The sequence below is a fragment of the Tauraco erythrolophus genome, chromosome 2, assembly GCF_009769465.1.
Source record: "Tauraco erythrolophus isolate bTauEry1 chromosome 2, bTauEry1.pri, whole genome shotgun sequence".
NCBI classification, from domain to species: Eukaryota; Metazoa; Chordata; class Aves; order Musophagiformes; family Musophagidae; genus Tauraco; species Tauraco erythrolophus.
Genome location: NC_141466.1, coordinates 102,037,554 through 102,063,820, shown reverse-complemented (window position 1 = coordinate 102,063,820; position 26,267 = coordinate 102,037,554). Strand labels below are relative to the sequence as shown.

The following is a 26,267-nucleotide window of genomic DNA, read 5'->3' as shown; positions in this document are numbered from 1 at the left end:
CCCCAACTTCAAACCATAACAGTGTAATTGTTCAACTTTCAGTGTTCAAGTTAGACAGGAAATGTGGTATTTATTGAGCATTTAATACGTAAAACTATCAGTTTAACTTGTGATTATTTGGACACCTATGAGTTATGATATATTATCCCAATTCTACCACCTGTGAGTTATGATATATTATCCCAATTCTGCCAGAGATTAAGGCATATCCAGGTTGTTGTAGGACAACGTTTTCTTAAGAAGATGGGTCAACAGGATTACAGTGCATTGAGAAACACACAACTATATTTCTAAGTACATTTGCAAGTGAAAAATATTATATTTATAAAATTGGGGAAACTAAGAATGCTGAAGAAAAGCAGCTATTTAAAATAAATAGATAATCTAACAGAAAAAAAAAACATCTATAGAAGGTAAACTTTGGATTCAGATGCAGGTTAGCAGTCAGATTTTGCCACTCTTCTTGATGTAGAAAGATATCTTTTTCTTCATTCTCCAATTATTGCTCCTAGTTTGGTTCAGAGGTGCAAATATTTAAAGGTAGTTAAGGACCTAATTCCTCAAATTGATTTCATTGAGAACAGGTGCTCACATCAAGCTATGTAGTAAGGTACAAAATGTGGCACATTAATGACGATATATAAAAAAATGCCACTTGTTCTATCTGATTTACTGTTACTGCAGGCTTATTTCCAATAAAGCTTTAATAAAAATTCAGCTTGCCACTAGCTGATAAATAACAATACAATAGCAGCTGATCGTTTTCCTATGTATAAGGATCTAGAAAGTCTGATCCCAGAGATCTTAAGAAACAGCATCATGTTATCTTGTTTGTTCTGTATTCCCTTCAGAAAGTGGTGAACAGGAGTGCTGAGCTGGAATTTCCAGCTAGTGATAAATAAATTGCCTTCACAAGAGGAATGAGGCAGCCTGTTAACTGACTTGAGCATTTTCTATATATAGAAACAGGCTGATAGTGCAGTACTTAATATGTACATTGCGTGGTATATCATTGCACAATACAGTATATCATTTATCCCTTTTCCAATCTGTCCTAGGAAATTGCTTTAGGTTAAGGAAAAGGATTAAAAATGTTTTTGAGAGCTAAACAAATATGGCTTTGTCCTCTTTGAATCCTGCAGAAGGCTTCGTAATATTTCTATGTATTTGAGAGCCCTAATTTCAGGATGTAGAAGCATTCATGCAGAGGAAAGGGGCAGTTCTGTAGGAGAATGGATCTCCCCAGCCACTTATCCATATTTCATTGTAGTCCATTTAACCAAATTTCCGCTAGTGACTTCTAGTAATGGGCACATAATTGGTGTACTGTTTTTCCAGTGGCCTATGACTTCCAAAGGGCAGCTTACCAGGCAGCAGTTTCTGAAGCGTGGTGGCATGCTTATCTTGCCATGCCAGCTGGGAATTTTAGCTTGCACCCTAATTCTGTTAGCCAGAAAGGATACAGGACAGTGCAGAAGCAGATTACATCAATTCTGTATCTTCTGACTGTTCATAAGGGGAATGCTGGCTGGGGAGGCCTGTTTTTTTGATCAAAGCATCTTTTGGAAAGTAACCCATAGAATCCTTTGAAATGAGACAAAATCCTCAGGAGCAAGGATTAGAGATCTGGATCCTCAAAGGTGTGTGGTCATCCAGCTCTTACTGAAATCTGGGTAATGCCTGAGTGTCTTTGGGGATATGTAGTTAAGTTTGTCTTCTGTAGGTTTTGTTAGTAGTTAGGATGAGTTGATTTGGTTTTGATTTCTTGTGTGGGGATGAGTAGATCATTTTAGATTCTGGCTAGTGAAATGTTACAGTGGCATTATGCTGCAAACAGTGAGAGAACACCTTGTTTGGGTGGTTTTTTTTTTTGAGTAGCTATGAATTAAATACTTTTAGCAAGAATTTTAGGAGACTGCAAGGCACTAACGAGAAGTGAGAACGAAGCTGTGAAATAGCTGTTTCTCTTGTACAGATTCTCCAAACATAACACAAACATACCACATATAGAAATCTATGTCTAGCGATTGTTTTTACTGTTAATGTTCTCAAACTGTGATTTGGGATCTGTTTCCATTTAATTCTTGATCAGCAGGAGAAAATTCTTCCTTGGATTTTGGATTTTTTTGCAAGACTGCAAGAACGACTCTGGTGACTGTCCTGCTGTATGTCAACACTGAGCAATACCATGTATATGCGTCTACAAAGTGATATGTTAAAAGTTCAACCTTAGTTTAGTATTCTAAAATATTGTTAGTCTGAAAAAAACTTCAGAGGAGTATCATTCTTAACTTCCGAGAACAACTCCGAAATGAACTGCCATTTTGAGTAGTCGATATTTAAACATGCTTCACTTAATCAGAAAACTTGTATATTACCCACTGTGTATTCCTCTTGCTTACAAAAATCATCCGCCTTTTATCTCTAGAATGGAATTAATTGTGGAAGTCTGACTGAATACATGTTCCTTTTCTTGATTTTGCAGATTTAATACCTAGCAACCTTTAAGTGTTAAGACATTAACACAGCTTAGGTAGCTTCTCACTCAGATTGTTGCTTTTTGAAGATCTCATCCTTCAGCCCCCAACAACACACAGGCTTTCGTGCAGGAAAGCTGCAGTGCCCATCTTAAGGCTGAAGATCCCATTGCACATGAGTTGGCCTAACAATGAAGCACTGGAACACACATGTCTCTTGTGAAGCTAGCTGCAAATGACTTCACCAAGGTCATGGTATCTGTGTCATTAGCAAAATCAGCTTCGGGAGCTGGCTCAAAATCTCCCCTTAAATCTCCCAAAAGGGAGATGACAGTGATACACTAGGACTGACTTTTTAATAGCAGGCACTATGATTAAATACCTGGAATTATTTTACTTCTGCAACTGTGGCGCCCCAGCAGGTTTCAGAGCTTCAGCGACTGTAAAAGCAATCTGTTTCATAAGCTGCTCTTAAACTAGAGGAAGAAAAGTAGGATCTTGAAAACCCTGCTGCTACTGCCAGTAGTTGTGAAGTAACATTGAGATGGTCCTAGTGCACTCCAGGTACACACCATCAAGTTCTAACACCACGTAACTAAATGAGGTCTTGTGCTAGAAGCATTTCATCAATGCTTTGGAAAGCCAGTAGGTGTAGTGCTAATGAGGAGTACTGCTCTGACAGCTCTAAAGCTCTCAGTATTTAAAAAGGGGTTATCCTGACTGAGTGAATATAAAATGATTGTATACCACTATATGTAATCTGATTAAAAATTCTCTCTCAAATTTTTTTTTTTTAAATACTCAGCTGCTATTGCAGTTTAGATTATGTGACTGTTATGGCAGTTCTGGGGTTGTCATGGGTTAGGCCGATCCGGCAACTAAACCTCACTCAGCTCTCCCACTCCAGTAAAACGGAGAGGAGAAAAATATAATAAAAGAGCTGAGGGTTGAGACAGGAACAGAGGAGCACCCACCAACCACGGTCCTGGGCAAAAGAGGTTGTTTTCTTAAAGCAAAACAGTTTATTAACAGCTACCTAAAAAGAGAAAAGCAAACAAAAACTGTTACTTGAGAGGATAACAAGAAAACAAGGCCAGATCTTAAAAACGACACCACTCCCCCCTTTTTGCCTTTTCTTCCCGGCTCTACCTCCTCCCCCCAGCGGCACAGGGGGTCAGGGAATGGGGGAGTGCAGGTCAGTTCATTCCATGTTGTTACTGCTGCTTCTCTTAAAGGAGACGGAGTCCTTACACCATTGTCCCTTGCTCCAGTGGATCCCCTACTCACGGTGAAAGCGTGAATCCTACCTGCTAGGAGGCAAATCCTTATAGAATCATAGAATCATAGAATGGTTAGGGCTGGAAGGGACCTTCAAAGGTCATCTAGTCCAACCCCCCTGCAAGGAACAGGGATGTCTCCAACTAGATCAGGTTGCTCAGGGCCTCGTCCAAATCCTTACCCCTTTCGGATTGCCCCAAGTGTGGGCTTTACCAGTCCTGGACTTTTAAGGAGCTGTAGCCACTTGCTGTGGCGTGGGTCATCATACAGACTTTAAATACGCTCTGGCGTGGGGCGTCATATCGACCTTAAATGCACCTCCATACAGACTTAGAATGCATAAATGTGTAAATGTGCCTAGACTTAGATGTGTAAATGCATAAATGTGTAAATGCGCCTCGACGTGTGCCCATGATTCACAATAGTCTTCGGGCTCAGGCATCTCCTTTAAACAAAACACCCCCCCATCGGCAGGGGTTGTCCCACGGACTCTAGATGCGTACCGTACTCAGCCTCTGGCATCTCTTCTCTAATTGGATCCTCCACGGGCTGCGAGTGGGTCTCTGCTTGCTTCCCCCGAGGACTGGTTGCAAAGGGGCTGCTTGCAAGGGGGACTCAGCTGTGGCACACGTTGTTCCATTCCATCTTCACTGACCTGGTGTCTGCATGGCCGTTTGTCTCAGATCTCAGTCTTTTCTGGGTGAACTCGGCCCAGTGGGCACCCCGGGAGCGGAGCTCTCCCCGAGTTCCCCAAGCGGCTCTGTTGGGGCCATTCCCAGCAGATGACCCGTGCCCGGCCCGGGCACCGGGGAGTGGGAGCCGTGCCCCCCTCCCTTCTCCTTGCCCCTGGGCAAAGGCGCACACTTTTCCGGTTCCTTTGTCCCGACGTAAATTCGCAGAGGTACCGATTGGCTCAAGCCCCGAGGGGGATGGGACTCTGGTCTGATGGGCAGCTTCTGCCACTCGGACCTCCCCCCCCACTTCAAACCATGACAGGGGTGCATTCAAAGAAGGCATTAGGGATTCCTGGTCCTGTTAGCATAAGCCAGTGAAGTACATGCCTTATATTCTGTGGTTCAGCTATGGTTGAACTCATTTGCTCCTCCCCTCCAGCTCAGTCTTTGTCAGGCCAGAGTTACACCAGCACCCACTTATTTTAATCAAGGTAGTTTATAAATGTAGTTACAATCTTCTGAGGTCAACATATGAGACCCTCTGCTTTTTCTGTGAGACATCTATCAGCCAAAACAAAGAGATCATATTTTGCCCGTGTGATCTACTTCCAGGGCATTATTAGCCTTGCTATCACAATTATAAAGCAACCTGCAATATCACAGCGTGTTTGTTGCAGTTCAGAGTACAGTAGGAATATAGTAGGATTACTGGCAAACATTATTTTTGGCTCTTTGTTATGTGGATGATTTTTTCAAACGTAGGGAGTATGCTCATTTTTTGATAGCCTCAGCTCCTTCAACAGAAAGGAGAGCTCCTCACTTGTTAGAAATCTTTTTTTTTTTTTTCTGTCCAGGAAGAGGCACTAGTGTGAAAGTTACAGGTATCCCTGATTTGCATACAAAACTAATCTGGCAAACCCAGCAGATGACCAGCAGGCCCATCAGCAGCTGCCAGTAAAATATGTACGCTTGGTGGCTAGATCTTAACTACCCTTCATACAGACCTTACCTTCCTGCCAAGTCCCTCCCCACTGAGAAGTCTGGGCAATAGGAAAATATTTGCAGCATGCCCATGAGGCTATTTTGGTTCAGGGTGAGGTGCCAACTCCTCAATTAAGTACTGCTCACAGAGAACGCCCTCCTGCCAATTTCGTTCTGCTTATAGATGATGGCAAGTGTTTTGTGTGCAAGCTTTCAAGAAGTCTGATTGGAAACGGTGTCAGAAAATACTCTATTTCCATGGCATGAAACAGTCCTGCCATGAAAAATCTGCAAATAACTATATAAACTATAATAAAATCATATTACGTAAACCCTCATTTCCTACTTAAAAAAATACTATTTTGAGATCACTGCCATAATCTTTGTTACTAGTGTAAACAAACCACAGACAATCCAGCATTGACACTGTCCCTGTTGGCTGTAAAAGACCCTTGCCGCCCATGAGAAGGGAAAAGTATTCCGAGAATTTGGGATGGAGATGGAGTTTCACCTGTGTACCTTGCAGCTGCTTCCTGGAGGTCTTTCTACTTCAGGTTGGGAGGCACTGCAGAGCTATCTGCCAGAATTTCTATGGCTCAAAGGAGGCACAGCACTACCACAGTATCAAGACTTCAGTCCTAGCTGTAAATCTGTCCCTTGAGTGGTTTGTCACCAGTCAGTCTCGGTTCTGAAAATAAGACTTGCTGCTTGGACTTTAGCTACAGCATTCCACAGATTTGCTTGTCTGTATGCAACTAGTTACCTTGCAAGCTTGCTTAGTGCAACCACTTTCTTCCTAAGCATCATCTGATGCATACCTGCAAAGTCATCCTAGAAGGAAAGGTGAAATATAAATAAAGTAAGGACTGAAGAGGATTTCTGTGCCAAGTCTACAGGGCTGCCCATGATCACAGCAGCGTAAGCACATATCAGAAATTGTAAACACTGAGCTCTTGAGCTGTGGTCTTCAAGCCTGCATGTCTTCCTGTTAATATCAATAGGAAGTTCAGTACTGCATCTGAAATTCTGAAAAGGTCATCAGTAAGTCAGACACACAAAGCATAGTAGTTGTAGAGGTAAACTGTGCACATGTAGAGGTGCTTTACAGCTGAGATGCTAAGAAGCTAGAAATTCAGTTTTCTCCAGTTCCAGAATAAAATTACCTTTAAGGTTGTGAAGGATGGAATGCCCAGGAACAGTCATTCAGTTCATGAAGATAAGGTAACATTGTAAATGGAAATTTTATTTTGACAAGCCTTTTTAATTCTATAGCTAGGAATTTAACCTGATTTTAATAAACGCTGCTTTAATATTCTGAATGTTTGTATTATATTTGAATTCCAATTTGCACCTAAGTGTAGCTTAACACTAATCAGGAATCAAAAAGAAATCAACACTAAGAAATATCAGTTGCCTTTTTCTAGCATCATAAAATATAAATGTTAAAAATCTGAATAAATATAAGTCATGTTAAATAAGTGCTTGTGTATGTAGAGAACGTGTCTTACTGATTAACTGAAAGAAGACCCAATTTAATATAGAGGCTACATTATGCTGCAAATGAACACTAGATTGCTAATCAATGAGAATCTAACTTTTTTTTTTTGGCAAATAATAAAAACATGGGAATGGAAAATTATAAACTGCTCAAGTCAGGAATTTCCATTTGCCAAATTAAATCATGATTAAAACTGTGATTCAAATTATTAATCAGTCTACTTTGAGGCACAGTTTATGCATGTCTGGATCACAAGTAGGACTTTTGGTAAGGAGGAAGGCAGGCATGTATATTTTTACACATTCCAAATGATTCAAGCTGCCAAGGATTTGCATGGAGTAAGTACCAGGGCCATAAATAGAGAATACTTTAGCTAAGCAGTGCTTGTATAGACAAAGTGTATGGCTGAAGGAAAAAAAAAGGAAGTTCTACTGGAGAGAAAAAAACCATCTGGTTTGTCATTCTAGCAAATGAATACAGCAGGAGTTTCAGTTGTGGAAGGATCTCAAGATTAAGCCAGGGAATGTAAAATTTGGATTGTTTGACTTTGGGTAGAGATATTTCCTTGGTGTATCTTGCATAGTGTTTACATGAGCAATACTCCTGCTATAGTCAGTCACTTCAGTCGGAATTCTGAATGTCTAAAGGAGAACAGCAGCTTTACCCCTTACTAGACCATCAGCTTTTGCCTATCTAGCTACCAAAGTAAATGTAACTCTACCCTTTTGGTGGGTATCTAGAGTGACCAGCTCTGGACTGCTTTATGCCACAGATAAAACTACTTTCTCATTTCATGCTCCTCAAACTACCTTCCTAAGAAGCTACTGTTTTACATATCCCTTCAAGGATGAGTATTTGCTATTCTGATTTACCTCACTGGGCATTAAGAGCTCACATTTTTTCCTCCTTTATTCTCTTCACTATTATCTCCCGTTTCATTTCCTTTTATTCAACACAACATCCAAGACTCTGAAAAACAGATCTTTTCCATAAAACAGCTGGTGAATAGCTAACTTAGAAAAAAAAGGGTAGTAAGTGGTGCTTATAAAGGGAGAACCTGTCGATATCCTTGATGGTCATCATCTCATCATGACCTTCATCAAGTCAGCATCACTGAGCGTACTTAAAAGGACAGAGATGAGCTTTTACTGGAAAAGAAATATCTGACCTATAGAAAACTCTGCTCTAAAGGGATTTACGGTTGTAATGCAACAAATGAGCCATACAGCCCAAAGAGCCAAAGAGAAATTTGCCAAATGGGAAATGCAGGTGTACACTCCAACTCTTGAAAATGGCTTTAATGAAGAAATCTGCAGTTAACCTATGGGGTTACTTTGAAGACTCAATAGTTCTAAGAGGAGGTGAGGTGGGGGTTTGCATCTAGACCTGCCCTTTCCTCTTTCTATCCATTCAAGAAAGTGAGGATTCTGCTCTGGGTCAAATCTGTGACTCAGGTACATTTCTAGTCTTGAACCATTCACCTGAATCTAAATGTTGCTGAGATTTCACCAAGTTTGAGTTCTGACAAATTTCAGTCCCTATCACAATGTGATAAATTTCTATGATTAACCTTGATTCATTTAACTGTTTGTTTTACTCATTGCAAATCAAGGCACAGTGACATGCCCTTCTAAATGTGAAGTCTTAACAATACTCATAAGATCATTTTCCAGTATTTTGACAAATGACATGGATTTGTTATACAGGAAAAAAATCAAATAAACTCTGAAAAATCAAACTAGAATCCCAAGTTTACAAGTGGTGAGTGTGCTGAGGTGAGGGGATGAGAAGATAGGTCTCCCATGCACACTGCAGCAGTAGAGGAACCTCTTCCCAAACATTTGAATTGCCATGAGAGCAAAATAAAGTTGATGCCTAGAAGCCATTATCGCTGAATGAAATGAGAGTCACAGCAAAAGCACTAGATAAATCATTATTTTCAGTTTTACGAATAAAAGGCTGCAGCCCAGAAAGCAGTGATAAAAAGAATGAGCATTTATTTGAGAGGAAGGAAATTTCCCAGGATTAGAGAAACTGAGCAGAAGAAGATGCAATTTATTTAAGGAGGGTTTTTTTTTTTGGGTAAAGCAGTTTTCACATTTTCCATAATGTACGTTCCTTTGTACATAGTTCTTCCCAGCAGCTTGTCTGCCACATTTTTCATTCAAATCCTTCCCTTAAGTCATCGCTGCAGTACGGCAAAAAAATGCCTTTAACAATTATTAACAATGTTACAGTATTATCAGAGCCTTAAACTTGCCAAAGAACTGAGCGGCTTGTCAGGGGAAAAATAGAGGTAAATGCCAAATGAACTTAGGAAAAGAAATGGAAAGCACAGTCAGTCTAAGTAAAAACGAAGAGCTCTGGAAATCTCTCTTCTCATCACCCACTTAGTGTTCATTTTTTTAAACTGCTCCTAGATATGTTTTCAGTCTCAAGAGCACTGGCCGTGACTACTCTCTGACCCGATTCAGGGAACATTTTGGCACCAGCATCACTTTAGTTGTGTTAGTCCAGGCAACCTCCATGTGAACAGAGATAATACATACATGTAAACACTTTCAAGATCTGTTTTTTGGTTTTAGTATGAAGTTATCGTACATAATTGAAGGGGACGCATCTTAAAAGGTAGCTCTGGAATACATTCTCAGAATGGAAGCTAAACAATATTACGTATGTTGATGTTTGTTCTTATTTTCATTTCATTAATGAGAAATACATTTGTAATTACTTGCTGATTTTTCTCTTTACATGGAGGTAGCTTTTTTAGTTGGTCTTTAAATAGTGACTCATAAAGGACCCCTACTAAAAGGCTTATCCTTGACATACTTTCAATGAAAGAAAGAATAGGAGGACTTTATAATCTACTGCTGTGTGACTATCCAGAATTAAAAAGGTAACAATAGCAATGGTAGAACTAATGTGTGCAATGAATTTCCAAAGGAAAATTAAGATTTTAAAGCATACAAATGTAATCTCTTGGAGTAAAATCCAGATTATTTATCATCCATGTTATTAAAAATGGAGAAAAAGAAGTAAAAACCCTGGGCAGTTTAGGAAAACAGGACCTTTTAAAAAAGAAACAAGATTTTTCCATCAAAAAGATTCTTTACGCATCTGATGTGGCAGACCCACGAGTTAAAATAGGTCATTATAGCAAGAGGATATCTCATTAAGTAAAAATGATTTCTCAAGAAGTAGGAATACGGTGCTGTTCAGAAAAGAGAAAACCAGCCAGCCCCTGGCTGCATCCTTTGTATCAGAAACAGCTGGTTTTCCTGGCCTTGGGAGGCACATGCTAAAATCTTACGGCTGAGAGCTGTAAGATATATTTCATGTACTGCAGGAGACAATGGGTAGAGAAGCTCCTGAAGCTCCATAGCTGGGAAATGATAGTTACTGCCCAAGGGCCCTCCTGCCCCATCGCAGGAGCCTTCCTCTGCAGCCCTTCTAGAACAGGACGTCCTTAAGTTTAGGACCTCCTGACAGGGAAAAGGACATCTGTGTACAGCAACTTGATTAACAAGAGAGCAGGTAGAAAAGAATCCCATTGTCACAACTTTTTCCTAGTTGACTGGTATTGAAATTTATCTCCTTTGGGGAAAGGCTGTCTTTACACAACTCTCAAAATCTTTCATCAGAAGGTGCAGATCTGAGTGAAACCTGTCTCTGTTTACAGCAATTTGAGCCAGGAAAATCCGAACACCCTTGATCTGAAGAACTAAGTTCCCATCACAGATAACACTTTCTGCTAATACTGTCTAGGATGGAGATACTAGGAAGAGGCAAATCTAGGGCAGGCATACTCATACAGCAGTGGGAGAGCAAAACACAGTGAGGTAAGAGCAGTACGGTGCCCACATGGGCTTGCCCACAACTGAGAAAGGACCGTGCTGCCCCATAGGTGCCTTTGCCTGAAGCACAACTTGCCATTCCCGGGACACCCCTGCCTCCCCCAGTCACCTCCCAGTCCGTTAGCGAGATTGTGAGGGCTTTCAGCCCAGTATTTCCCAGCACGTGGCAGTATGGCATGACATGTCACAGCTGGGTATGACCTGTCCTGCTATGGGACATGCCAGCCCGTCGTGGGATGACACAGGGTGGCATGGCATGAGCCAGGCCATTATGGCCCAGCACAGCATGGCACAGCTGCCCATCCCTTGGCTCAGCTGCACACTGCCTGGCACCCACAGACCCCATGCTTCCTTCGTCCAGTCCTGGACCAGCTCTCCTTCCCTCCATCCTGCATCCAAGAGAAGCTGCCTTTGAGCAATGCTAAACAGCCTGTTTTCCTAGAGTCTTGATGCATGTATCTTGCCACTCCAACCATCCAGGTTTTCCCTAATGACACATTTGCACTTTCAAAGATAACTGTAATGCAAGCAGAACTGATGGGAGGCTCCCAGTACCAGTGTGAGCTGTGCACACAGCAGGAAGTACAAGGCAGGTTTGCCCTATTACATACGCAGAGGAAAACTATGAGGCTCCATGCTGGCCAAATGAGAACAAGGTAAAATCTGTTCATATTTATTAATATGAGACAACATCTTTATGTATAGCAGTGGCTGTTCTGGATGAAACAGTAGATAATCTGCAATTGCTCTCTTATTTTGCCATTCACCTGATGTATGACATTATTGATTTGCCTTCTACTCAAGCAATTAGCTGAAGTTAATCTCTGAACCATTGGCAATGGTCTCATAGATATCTACAAGGTCTGGAAAAGGTAAACGGTACCCATTGAGCTCCAAAGGAAGTCAGAAATTATAAACTCATCAGCCTAACTTCATGCCCTGGGGATTTTTGGCATAAAACACTGAAAAATGAATATGTGAGTGCTGAGATAAGACACTGATAAGCATCTGCCCACAACCCTCCCCCCTCCAAACCTTTCATTAGATGAACCAGTCTAATTTTCTTCTTTATCAGGATAACTAGCCTAGCAAGGAAGGGAGAAATTGTAGCTGTATATATAGAAAATAACCACCTATGTAGCAGTACAGCCAAAAAGTATGTGGGAACAAAAGTATTTTACAAACTACTGATGAGTCAACTAAATACTGTCATTCTGGGATGAATGAACAAGGCTGTCATATTTTAAACAAGGGAAGTAATTATTCTGCTCTACTTGATCCTTCTAAAGACTCAGATGGAAAACTGTGTCCTAATGACAGGTTTTAGAAAACACAGCTTAAAGCAAAGCTTAAGGAATTTGTTTGTTCACTTAAAAAAGAGGTTACGAGTAGAGATTTTAATAATTTTCCAGTGCGTGAATGGATGTTATAAAGATGCAGTGTTCAGCTGTTCTTCGTCCTTACAGCAGTAATGTATTTCATACATTAAACATATATCTTCTTTGCTGCAAATTGGCCTGATTTGTTTTCATCGTTTGATTGTATGAAGTGCTAAAATATGTTGTATAGGGATGCTGTATAATTGCTTTCATTGCAGCTTTTCAAGAAAATGGACAAATACCTTCATGGTTAGTCTAAACATGCTTTAGCTAGCTTTAATGCATGGAGTTGGATTATACTGTCCCCTGAAGTCCTTTCTGGCTCTGCAGTCTTAACATTTCAACAGTTCTGTTCTAGTTCATCTCTTAGACAGAAACCTCTTTGAGGCAGGGTATGTCGCTGTTGTGCTTGTGCAGTGTCTGAAACAATGATGTCCTGTATAGTACATCTATCTGCATAATCATCTAGAGAGTAGTCAACTCTTAATGCTGCAGATTACAAAAGCTAATGCCAGGACAAGTAATACACTGGAAAAGAGAAGGTAAATATACCTAAGATGATTATCTAAGTAAGGTATGTATTCATGTTTGTTTGTTTATATTTTCTGGTATGCATGTATACAGATATAGGTCCTCCCTACATTATGATACCTTAATCTGTATACCATTTTTTTCTGGCATGTGATGTTTTATCATTGTTTGGATAACATAATACTATTAATGTTTTTACAAAGGTCTAGTTTTAATTGCTTGACATGCTGTGGAAAAGAAGATTGTTCTAATTCTTCCAGAATTTTCCTACAACCTTTGATCCACCACATACGATTAAAGCTGGGTACAGGAAATTTTCATGTCTCTTACAACTTACAAAATAAGAATAGTATTATTCGACAGTGTGGAACTTCCACCAGCTTTCACAATTCTCCATAAAAAGCAAACCTAAACCCCTAACCAACTAACTATAAGCACCCTTAGTCCTACAGGAAGGTCCTTCTACAGGAGGACCCCTTCCCAGCCCCCAAACAGCTTCCTGCTTACTGCACTCAGCTGAGGTGAAGGGTACTTGGGTAGAGATGCCTGTTTTACTGAAATCAGACCAGCACATTGAAGCTCCCTGACTGTATTTTAAAAGAGCCTGGTTGCCACCTCCAGCTGGGCTTCACCTTATGAATAAGAATGTAAACAAGTGCTTAGAGCAGAGCAGTTGGGGAAGACCTATGGAGAACCTACCAGCCCACGGCAAGAAGAGCAATCCATCAAGAAGTCATGTCTAGCTGTTAAAGTAAGCATAGCCTACTAAGCTTGCTGACTTGGGGATTTTGGCTTTATGAATCTGGATTACCAGATACTGGTTTGTTTTAGAAAAGTTTTCTTTGTTACCGGTTACTATTTCTGCTAAATCCCCACTTTGGTCACAGAATTAAGCAGAGGCTTGGGTGTTTCCAAGCTCAGAAATGAAAGGAGTTGCAAAAGTCAGACGAAGAGCTAGATTCACAAGATAGTTGCACAGGCTATGTAAAATCCTGGGCATACACAGAAAACTGTTGGCATAATCCTTGCCACTCTGACAGGCATGTGAAGCCTGGAGACTGAACAAGGAGAAGCCACAATCAAGAGATGGAAGCTGCTCTGAGAAGCAAATCTCCATCTCCACACAGAAACCCAGCAAAGGCCAGAGCCTGTGCTCATTCAATTGGAGAGGAAGTTTTGCCTGTTTAGAAAGGTGGGATGCATCTGAGTAAATCTAGATATCAACATCTAGATGTCAACAGGGATACAAACATTAGCTAGCTAACCTAGTGTCCCTAATACACTCACTAGACCACTGCGCTACTGTCTTTTTCCCTTTTCTTTTGTGGTGATTCATCACACATCACCTGGAAGTTCAGTGTCTGCTCTGAGCTAATCACCTTGTGTTCTCCTTACCATCAGCGGAGAGAAATATCTATTTCCAGACTCTGATTCATCCCATCTTAGATGTGCATCTTACACATCTTCCCCTGGCATAGCTCCTGCAGGCTGGAAACACACAGTGTGAATGACCCTCTTTATGAGTGAACTTAATGAAGTTCAACAAGGCCAAGTGCAAGGTCCTGCACGTGGGTCAGGGCAATCCCAAGCACAAGTACAGGCTGGGCGGAGAATGGATTGAGAGCAGCCCAGAGGAAAAGGACTTGGGAGTGCTGGTGGATGAGAAGCTCAACATGAGCTGGAAATGTGCACTGGCAGCCCAGAAAGCCAACCGTATCCTGAGCTGCATCAAAAGGAGCGTGGCCAGCAGGTCGAGGGAAGTGATTCTGCCCCTCTACTCTGCTCTCGTGAGACCCCACCTGGAATATTGCATTCAGCTCTGGAGTCCCCAACGCAAGAAGAACATGGAGCTGCTGGAGCGAGTCCAGAGGAGGGCCACAAAGATGATCCGATGGCTGGAGCACCTCTGCTATGAAGACAGGCTGAGAGAGTTGGGGCTGTTCAGCCTGGAGAAGAGAAGGCTCCAGGTTGATCTTATTGCAGCCTTCCAGTACTTAAAGGGGGCCTACAGGAAAGCTGGAGAGGGGCTTTTTACAAGGGCATGTAGTGACAGGACAAGGGGCAATGGCTTTAAACTGAAAGAGGGGAGATTTAGATTGGATATAAAGAAGACATTTTTCCCTCTGAGGGTAGTGAGGCACTGGAACAGGTTGCCTAGAGAAGTTGTGGATGCCCCATCCCTGAAAGTGTTTAAGATCAGGTTGGATGAGGCTTTGGGCAGCCTGGTGTAGTGGAGGGAGTCCCTGCCCATGGCAAGGGGGTTGTAACTAGATGATCTTTGAGGTCCCTTCCAACCCAAACCATTCTATGATTCTAGTCACCCTCTGCCCCTGGCTCAGGAGATGGCTTTGTGCATGGCCAGCAGCTGAAACTCAGACACCGACTGCAGACTCAAATGGGAATCTCAGGGTCTCAGTGGGACCTTCAAACTGAACTTTTATGCTCTCTGTGAATTTAGCTCATTCCCTGCCTGGCTTGAGAAATAAAACCAGATGCCTTTTAGACTGTAGATGGTAGGGTGAGATGTACAGAAAGTGAAAGTAAGTCACGGATGGATATTTAGATAGTACTGCCATACTTTGTGCATGTATCAGTTGTCAGCCAATGAAATCAGCTGGCAGTGGGCTGTAGGAATGGATTTCTAATACATTGACTGTTACCTCTTGTGAACTTCAGAGCTGAAAGTACTAACAAAAATCCCCTGATCACAAAACAGGCAGGTGCCATAAACAAAAATTCCTTTTCCTACTAGCGTTGTATCAAGGTTTTACAGCAAAGGCTAATCTAAAATATTGTATGATGACTTGCAGACTTAGATGTTATTCAGACAGATAAAGAATAATAAGTAACGCACACAAAGTTTCTTGAAATTTCATCTGTGGTCCGTTGATTTGGTAGGAGAGTCTGCATGCCCCTTCTGGATCAGAACGCACTGGAAATTCACAGGTGATACCACAAATTCATTCCTGTGAAAACAGCACGCAGTTTTCGTATGAATAGCAGAGTAGCATAAGATAAATAGGTATGCAGAGCTAATAAAGTACTTACACATTTTATGAGCAGTATATGGTGTAGTTGCTCTTGCAATAGTTTCTGTGCTGAAGAAAGTTGGGTAGAGTGGATGAGCAGCAGATCACATACAGAATTAGATGGGTCTGTCAGTAATCTTTGGTACCAGTAACAGAGCCTTTGAATTTCAAATAGCTGTTCATGTATGCATAAGCATTTGCATATATAAATATTTTCCAAAGCTATATTATGTTCTGTATATGACACAGGCTTCCCTCTAGAAAAAAATAACCTGATGCATCCTTAGATATTTTTGCAGAAGATCTTCTAACATCTCTTCTGGTTTGATTTTATACAAGGATCAAGGCAGACTATAAAGTTGTAGTTTAAACAGCCTTTTTTAATCCATTTGCATATTAGCTCATGGTAAAATTAATTTTGTTGACATGCTACATGACTTTTCCCCTTTTTAAATTTTGACTTTTTGGACAGCCTCTGGCATGATGAGAGTGCTGAGTCTTCTGGAAATGTCATGGCACAGAGAATAATTATCCAGCACAGTGAGACAGAGGCATTAACAATATTAAGCATTTCAAAGTGAATCAGACCTCCAAACTATGAAGCTGATTTAAAAATCATAGCATTTTATCACAAATCATTTTGAGAAGAGGGACTTAGCCTTCTTATTTTTGAGCTTTTAGGATTTATGGTTTTCCACATTTCTCTGTAGTCTTAAAAGCAGTTAACTTACTTTTTTCCTTTTGTTCTTTTTCTTTTCTAAGATGAAAGCTGAGAGTTTCACAGAACTCTGGAAACTTAAATCAACGGATTGCATTTCATTAAATTCATGCAATTGTGAACAGCACTGGGATCTTACCTTCTCTCCAACTCAATAAAGACCCAGAAAGGGCAAAACTATCTGTTTTTTACATTAGATTTTCACTTTCTGGAATAAATCCTGGAATAAATGTAGTTCTGATGTTCAGCTCTAGCTCAGCTTCCACTACAGTAAATGAAACAGCTTCTGCTGATTTCAGTGAGAGCTGGGGCAGACCTTCCTGAGCAATGCTTTTTCACATCTCTGCGTTCAGAAAATCAGTACTTTGTGATAGTTCTTAACACACTTTAAATATGGAGAACCTAATGGAAGAAAAGAACTTGCATGTCAGATCAAATGTGGCGCATGAAAGTGCCTCAGTCAACTTCCTTTGAGGTCAATAGGAACCTTCGATTGACTTCACTGAGCATTGACTCAAGCCAGATAAATCAAAGCCCAGCCATAAATTTAAAATCTGAATGGAATCTAAATAAAACTGATAGCCTCGAGAGAGGTCCTATGTAATAAGCTTTATACATTGCCAATCCTAAATTCAGAGGGCATGTGCACAGCAATACAAAAAATTTAGGCAAAGTGCATCGAATTGTGGGGGGGAATTGCTTTGTTGCTGAAAGCATAAGTAAGTAGATTTAAATATAGCATCCACTCAGACTTAAATTATCAAACATATTTTTAGGCTATATAATGTGTAAAAAATACTAGATGCTTCTTTTAACCAGGTTATTGCTGCAAGAAGTATTTTTCCAAAAGTCTTATGGAAGTAATATCTGCAGCTCTGGCTGCAGTCTGTAACAGCACATTCAATCAGAAATGACTCAGGGCAGGACTTGTGTAATGTCAGTAATAGATGTGTCAAACCAGGGCCTGCGAATACTCTACACAAATGACATTTATTAAAGCTGGATTCTGTTAATGACACTGCATAGGATTGCATTTGGCAAGCAGTACAGACAAAAAATAAAGTAATCGTGCAGTTTGTCTGCTTTGTCCTGCTGTCACTTAGCTATGCTCCCAGCCTCCCTCATTTCATTCCTGACATGCTTTTGTGTTTCGTGTGTCCTTAATTTTGTACGGAGTTACTGGTGATGATAACAGTAATGCCATGTGGTTCCAGTGCAGATGAGGTCTGAGCGACCCTAGTCCACAAAGAAAGAGCAAATGGAAACTGCTGCCACCACAAGCTGAGATACTACTGTGTGTGTGGAGGATAGATGCCAGCATTGCTACTGTCATTTTGCCAAAATGTCTAAGTACCAGTAAAATGTCTACATGTGACCAGAGAAGATGGAAATAGCGTCACTGTTTCTGGGGGATGCTTTATAGAAGCAATGAATAGTTTCAAATTTGAGTCTCTGTTTTTTCTCACATTTCACTTTCTTCAAAGCTTTGTTTTGGACCACGCTGTTTCTGCTAATCCTTTATTGTTCTATGGGAGAGCTGGGAGTTTCAGTTAGTATTGTAAATGTTTATTCGGGTCTACAAGTGTTAATGAAGGTTTTGCAATGACTCATGAGAGCTCAGACCATGATTCATCTAACCTCTACTGAAAATTCTTTCCAGAGCCAGGTCTCCCAGACTGAGAATGCTTTGTCCTACGCTATCACATGCTGTATGCAAGGCTTTGCGATCTGATTCATTCCTGCAGCAGAATCTCTGAGCCTTTTAACTTTAATGGCTTTCAAAGTGATAAGATACAATTTAGCTTTTAGTCTTAATGTAGTTCTTAATGCAGTATTGCTATAATTTCAGTGTATTCCTACTTACTTCTTCCTGCAATTTATCCTCCAGATTACTGTTCCCCTTTCCTTCTTGCCTAGCCATGTCTTACACTCAGAATATGAAGTTCTCCTGTGACTCATATTCCAGGCAAAATGCCATTCATCCTAATAGAGTGAAACAGTATATTTTTCTCATATCAGTTTACAAATCTGTTTTTTGTTCACATCATTTGCTGTACTTTCGAATAAATCTCATTTATGCCTAACATCTTTTATCTGAGGATCTCATCACACTTTACTGTTTAGTAGATTAGACCTTATGACTTCACTATGAAGCACATAAATAGTAAGATTTGTTGGTTTTTCAAATTAAAAAACTCAGATATGGATAACTTATAAAATTTATTAATGGTCATAAACTGGTAAATGAGCCATGATCTGATTCAATATCTCATTATTCCTTACCCTAAGCTTAGCTCCTACTTGCTACATAGATTTTCCTAGGTGAGCATGTGTGTAAACCGCACACTTTTAGAGGTGAAAATTCTGGCATGATCTGTATCACTTAACAAATTTAGTTTGAAGTTGGAAAAGAATGTTTGGAAACACAGTTCTGATACCCATGGCCATTTTAATGCTTTATAATAGTTCTCTCTTGTAGGTTGAAAATACTAATGTGGTCTGTATCACAAAATGGCTTTATTTTTGAAAGCTGCTTGCCAAGTCTAAAGAGCGAGCATCCTCTTTACAGACTGCTTGTAGATCAGCCCACCAGCTCATCCTTTTTGAGCCTGAACATCAAACTGCGAGCAGTAGTTATCTCAGCCATCCCTGATAACTTCTGGAGGAGAACTAGGATGGATCTATTTCCAGCCTTATATTGGGAGTGATGTAATTGGCCTGTGCATTATGTACTATCCAAGCATATCTAGTGGATATGTTGTTATTTTTCGTTTTCTCTTGACTCCATTAAAAGGGTTAAATTAAGACCATTCATTTGATGTTTTGCTTGCTAGTGGGGAAGTTTTGCTTATTGAGCATTGCAGCAGTATCATTTAGCTTGCGGATTCCTGGCTTTGGGCTTGAGTTGATGTTGCGTAGGTGGTTTTGTAAGGACATCTAGAAATTGAAGTTAGCCTTTTGAAGCTAATCAGTCTTTGGCAGATGATCTACAATTACAATGTTAGGAAATGAGACTCTGTCTGTAAAGGAGTGCTTAAGGCAGCACTGCTCAACGTCTGGGCAACAAGGCTGCACTTGGCCATGAATGTGGTACTTACTAGTCTCTAGCTTGTGCTCATCCTCACGTCATGTGAATTGTGGTCATGTCTCAGCTGCACAGCACTGTGTGCTCAGGACTTCCCTGGATTTCAGGGAGTGATGTCACAGCAATTAGCTGCTCAGACAGACATGACTTAAACCTTGAGGTGGGAGATTCTCCAAACAGGGTTTTTAACCAAAGTCCTTATTTCCATTAGATCCCTAATGAATGGGATTCTTCTCCTGTCACTGGCCTTCTCTTTCTTTAAGAATATTTAACCTAACTTTGCAAAATGTCATTGTGTCAAAATGAGATTGAAAATGACCCCATCCTAGGAACCTGGTCTCCCCATGCACTGTAAGAGTGACACAGCGCACTCACTGGGCATGTGAAGTAATGCTAATCTGCAGAGGAAGCTGCACAGGAGGTTATGGACTTACATTTGTTTCATGAGAGAAGCAAAGCAAAGCAAATTCCTGAAATATTTCACTATAAAATGCTTTCGAATTTTTAATAGTAATTGTGAGTCTTCTCTAAACCTCAGTGTCTCCACACTGAATTTAGTGGAGATCAATCACACGAATGTCAAATAGACCCCTTCACTTTTGATTTATAAGTACATTTATGGATGGCATTAGTGCTCTTGGCTACAGAATCAGATCAGAAGCTGAAAGCTCAGCAGACAATCTAAGTTACTTATTGCCAAATCCTTTCCAATGTCACATCTTCACAGGACAGCTCTTCAAGCTTTCACCCAATGTCTGAATATCATCTGCATGCTTTCATCCTAGATCTATGACTTTGTGTTTGATTAGATCTTATATTTGTGTCCAGTTGACCATGCCACCGAGATTATTCTGTATTATTGACCTGCCTTTGTTCTTCACAACTCTTGTAATCTTTGTTGTATCTCTAAACATCATCATCAGTTAGTTATATGTTGTTTTCTCTTCGGCATGTTTATCCTATGCACCCTCCCACCACAGCTTCTGTACACGAGTTTGTTGAGACAGCATAGTTCTGGTAAATGCAAGACATACAAGCAACAGAGACACAGTGCCTTCTGTTTGCTCAGTCTGCTTTATGGTGGGCTACAACACATCATTTCTGTTGCCTGTGGACTGGGCGTCACTCTGTAAGCCTGTAAGCCTACTGGTAAAAGAGTAGGCTTTACCTACTCTTTTATTTATTTACATACATGATGCTGCCACAAAAAAAACACAGAGACACAGCACTGTGTAGGCATCACAGCCTAGTTCCCAGGGAATTTTACATCAAGAGTGGATCCAGCGATCCTTCTTAAAGAAATGGGTCAGAAGGATTTAAGAAATGGTTCTTACTTCTCCACTGAGAAAATAGGCTCTGTCCAGCTACACTGTCATCTGTGAGAGGTTCCTTATGATAATCCTTGTAATCACAGGACTAGGATCTCGCATCTATACTGACAAATAACTACATGAGCTGAGTCCTTCCCCAAGACTCAGATAATTGTACCCTCTTGCATATCCTTAGCAGACAGAAATCCTCTTCTCACAGGACTCCAACTGTGTACAAATAGGAAAATCTGGACTGGGAGAAGAGAACAGCATCAATAACTTGAAACAATAGTATATCAGAATAGAAATGCTAAGCAAGTGTCAAATATTCCTTCTCTTTCTGCCCTTTCTTGCTAGTAATTTAATAACAGTCTTCCTGCAAATTACCAATATCATTATCTCACAGATAATAGTCTCATACAAAGTGCCTCAGGAAAGCATGATACTGGCTTGCAGAATGGCTACAGATTTTTTCTGAAATATTGCTGCAAAGCAGTAGGCAGTGGATCTTATGTATTTCTGATTTAAAGTTATGCTAATTTGTTTCTCATTCCCTAGAGTTTGGCCATATAGTGAGACCAGTAAGACTATCAGATGAGCAAATACGAAATTTTCTATTCAAGAAAGCACTAAATCTAGAAAAAGTTAAAATATTTTTGTCATCTTTGTTATTATGTAGGCACGGATACAGTTTGCGGCCATTTGCATTTTTTAAGCTTGCAATCAGTGTCCATAGCTAAGTTATAAAATAGGCCAAATAGGTTTTTTATATCTAGCAAGAACAATCAAATTTTTAATTAGAAACACCTTTTTGCAAAGTTTGGCTTCATATGCTAAAGCTTAAGCCAACCTGCAAGTGTTAGGGACCAGGCTAAGACCAAGACTAAGGCTCTGACTATCTGCTTGCCAGGGCTTTTATAGGTTTCTTCGAGGCACTTTGTACTGACAGTCACTGCCAGAGAAAAGGTTTCGGAGTAGATTAATCTAGACTTGCCCATGCTGGCAACATCCCTCTATTAAAACTTAATTTCTAAATTGCTGTCCTTTCTGTAGACTCCAGCGCTAAATTACCCGTGAGTTTACTTGAGTTACTATCATCTTGTACAGAATTGTTTTCTGTCACTTTCTAGGTAAGGAGACATTTTAACAGTGGGTTTTGAAGTAATTCACAGAACTACAGAGAGACCAAACTATGCCAATATTGCCACTAAATGGAACATTTTTGTTTCTTTCAGTCAGCTTTTCTTTATGTGTGGACCCTTGGCACCATCTAGTGTTTGAAAATGTAGACCAACCCTAGACTACAGCGCAGAACATCACTACAAAGAGGTTTCAGCCGTAATAAAAGCTAGTGGTGCTCTGAACCATCGCCTAATTAATTTCACACAATTACATTTTTCCAGTTACAACATACAAATATACCAGACCAGGATATGGAAAAGACTTTCCATGCTCGTGATTTCCAGTCCCTTGTCTCTCTCATAATGTTACACTGGAACTAATAGATCAATTCAGTGTCAGAATTGGACATCTGTGTGTCCACTAGTGGCAAATGTACAGCACTTTTCATGGAAATAAGCATGGTGTTAGATAAATCTTCAAGCACAGGTTGGATGGAGAAAATTATTTTCTGGTCCTTTTCTAGATGAGTGGCAGCTTCTGACTCAACCCTACAGCAGCCCTCAGCAGCCCAAATTTAGCTGCTGATTATCTCTCTTTCTAGGGAATGATGTTGACCTTCCAGTTCTTGCATGAAATTTTGCAGAAACAGAACCAAAATTAAGTATATATATATATACACACACTGTATAATTACATGTGCTACTCTGCAAAAATCTACTAGTAAAACTTCTGCCAACAGTTTGCATTTCGTGAATTTGCTACCAAAACATTTGTTTTCATAAGATCAGTAAAGCGTGTATAGTTTTAGCATAGAATTCTACGGCTTCTAAGAAAGCCAAGACAGCATAGTCTCTGATTTCTGGTACCACAGGACCATCACTTGCAGCATCTGAGTGAAAAGATCTGCGTGAAATGCACAGTGTGGTTAGCCAAGTGTGAAAGGGAAAAATTGCTGGGATAGCAAATTACACTTCCTTCTACGTGCCATGAGAAATGTGGTCAGGCAAAAAAAAAAAGCCATCCCTTTGTCAGTTTGTGCCAGGCCGAATGAAAGCCAGGGAGAGGAGATATCATTTTTAACTGATAGCTTTGTCTTGTTCTTGTGACTCCATGAATGTGACCCAGCTGCTGGTTATTGAGGTATTGCCAGGAATGGCTGGGAAAAGACAATCTGCCATAGATAGCCAGAGCTAGAGGCAGAGGCTGTGTGGAAGATGGAGAACAGAGAGGATATTCAGCATATAAACAAAACTTTATGGATTCTCATACATACACTGAATTTGGCTATGCATGGAACGGAAAAGTAATCAGCTGGACTAGAGAGCCTGGCCCATCATTACGGAATGTGATTGCCTTTCCATGGCTGTTGAAGGATTGGACACTTGGCCTAAGGCTGTCCTGGTCACTCCCTCGCTGGTCAACAGAGAGAGGGAGCACATTTGAGAGGTGATTCATGTGTTGTCTCTGAAGACATTTATTTTGGAATGGGGTGAATCCAGAGCTTGGAAGGTAGTTCTTCCTTTCCCAGACTGCAGAGGAGACCAAGAAGGGCTTAGACATGACACCAGTTTTAGATGAGTTAGGTGGAATGAATTCTCTAAGTTGGAGGTAGAAGCAGAACAAGAAGACAACGCATGAAGAAAACCGCACCATTAGTGGTGTGAACTCCCTTCCCTGTTATTTATTCAGCATACTGAGGGTAAAGGTGATAGGCATGACAGTCTTGAGGTCCATGCCCTGAAGTATATAAGCTGACCTGCATTGTGCTCAACATCTCTGTTCCCCACTGCCCTCTGTCCGTGGACTCCATTTACATTTGTTTCAGTCTGTTTTTGTTGTATTAAATGATCTCATGAATGTGAGGATCTACTCATAAAACCAGTGGCAGGATGAAGCCTTTCCCTGGGACTGATTGGACCCAGGTCTTCGTGCAAAATAATTGACAGCGCTTTGCTGGAGCTGTGTCGTCTAGTCTGGTTGTGGCTGGTGGATACAGGCCCTGAGGCTCTCTTTCCTCAGGGCTGTCACAACATGATGTGATCTACACTCTTCTATCCCTCAGAGTCAGCTCAAGACCCGTATGCAGGGTTCGCCACAGTCCTTTCTGCAGAGGAGAACCTGGTTTTATATGGGTCACAAGCTGAGCGTGAGTCAGTTATGTGTCACAATTGCAAAACTGACAAATGGTGTTCTGGGAAGTGTTAATAATGGAGCCGTACATAAGCCAAAGAAGATAATTTTGAGAGTCTGTTTGGCACTGGATTTTTCTTCCCCAGCTGAAATAGAGAGTCCCGTTTTGGGCACTGTGTATTTAAAAGAACGAAAAACTAGAGAGAGCTGAGAGAAGAACAATGGAGATGACAGGCAGTTTAGCAATCCTGAGCTCTGAGAAAGGACAGAAGGAAGTTAGGCTGAAAAAAAAGAGGAAGCTGAGGGAAGGGGAAATACAGCAGTCTGCTGAGTATGTTTTCAGTTGTCATGAAGTTGATTCAACTGTTGGCTATGTCCAATGCAGGTACAAAGTTAAGAAGTAATTACCCTAATTTGTAACAAGAGAAATTTGGATTAGCAATTAGAAAAAAATTCTAGTTAGAAGGGCAATGAAGTAGTGTGAGGAAATGCTGCTTGGAGTCATTGTGGAATCACCTTCATTAGAAGCTGTTAAAAAATAAGCATCTGTCAGGAATAGCTTGATATACATCATTCTGTGCTGGTGCTGGTGAATGGAGTAAATGATACCAGGAAATCCCTTCCAGCTATAGATCTATAAGTCTTGTTAACGCTGTCAAAATTCAGGAAAACCTGTATTTACTTTGCTCAGATGGAGTGACAGACATATATGGCCTTTCCCATCAATTTAATGATATGCCTACCTGTTTTTTTTCCCTAGAGCTTGCATTCCTTGGCGGCCTCTGGATGTGCAAATTGCAGTGGAGGCAGGAAGCCCCTTGTGCCTGACTACCAAGCTCTGAGTACCTACCTTGAGCAAGGACACTGCTGCCTTCTTCCTTGCATTTCTCACTTCCATCCTGGATCACTGCACTCATTCCCATCAGAACAAAGGTAATCTGAACTAATTCAGAAGTGTGCACGTGTACTCTGTATCGTGTCATACACAGATAATGGCATGGCATAGGGGTTTATCAATGAAATGCCTTGTCTCAGTAAAAAGCCAGCAAAAACTGAATGCAGTGAACATATTTAAATGTTTGTATCACGTATATTTTTTAAGGACAGACCAATACAGAATGTAAGGTCCTGTGAAAGATGCATTCCTCACTGAATTGTGCCATGTCCATGTAGGGACCACAGGGGCAGGAGTTTACACTTCATTGTAAAGTGCTTAAGAAGTTCTCCGGCTGGCCAGATATCTGAAAGACAATGATTAATTTTTTCTGTCTGATGCAAAAACAGAAGAGGATGGGGTGAGGGGTGAGGAGTTCCTAACAGTAACTATCCTTTGGTAAGAGAAAGGTGCAATGGAGTCTTAAGAATGAAACATTTCCCATGCCCCCATTTATTTGCTTACACAGCTCCTGCTGGAGGGACCATGCCTCCAACACAGAATATAGATATCAGAATCCAGTATTCAATGGGATCTCATACCTCACTTCCTAAGGTGTTTATAACTGTCAGTCGTCCTGTAGATCTTACAGCTGATACTAAGGAGAAGAGTTTAATGCCATGTTGTGTCTTGAAGGTTGTATATGCCTACACTCTTTAAATAATGACCTTGTCAGATAAGAGCTGAACCAAGGAGGATAACATAGTAGTTAAGCATGCAGTTCTTCCAGTCCTGCTGTATGGTATTTTAAATATTAAGCTGTAATATTTAATAAACCAAATAGACAGGCTTCCAAATTGGCAGGAGAGAGAAATAGTGGAAGAGCTAGAAGTACATCTAGTAGGATACTTCCTTCTCTTTCTGTCATCTGCAAGGAATGTTCCCAAGACAATAAACTCTGAATTCAGTTGGGAAAATGGTAATTGTTTTCTGCTCCTGTCATCAGGAAACTGAAATCAGAGCAAAGTACTTAACTCCTGTTACCACAATTACAGATGCCTGTAGCATTCCCCCCACCCCTCATACCACCAAATTGTTTGGTAAGCGTTTGCATTCAGTTTAATTTAGCACTTTAGGATAGATACGTGAACTGTACAGGCAACCTTAATGTTCATGAGTCAAAAAAATTAATACAGAAGTATTACAAAGTGTTGATTGTAACTGCATGTTGCCTCCTATGCACTTTATTTCAAGTTGTCCACTCTGCAAGATTATGGCTGGCAAAAATTAGGTAGGACCAAGAGCAATGTATTCAAAGTTCAGGAAT

The 26,267-nt window shown here is 40.6% G+C and overlaps 1 protein-coding gene across 2 annotated transcripts in view; it reads left to right on the top strand.

Annotated features, from left to right (window-relative positions):
• CRIPT (CXXC repeat containing interactor of PDZ3 domain) overlaps window positions 1–25,310 on the top strand; it is a 37,275-nt gene extending 11,965 nt beyond the window's left edge. The window contains exon 5 of one of the 2 annotated variants that reach the window (XM_086631684.1): window positions 24,827–25,310. In XM_086631684.1, the coding sequence (XP_086487810.1) occupies window positions 24,827–24,894 (68 nt within the window). In that variant the 3' untranslated portion in view covers window positions 24,895–25,310. Of the gene's footprint in view, window positions 1–10,587; window positions 10,635–24,826 lie in introns of those variants that run through there. The other variant, XM_086631685.1, reaches the window with a different exon arrangement.
• Window positions 25,311–26,267: the final 957 nt, after the last annotated feature.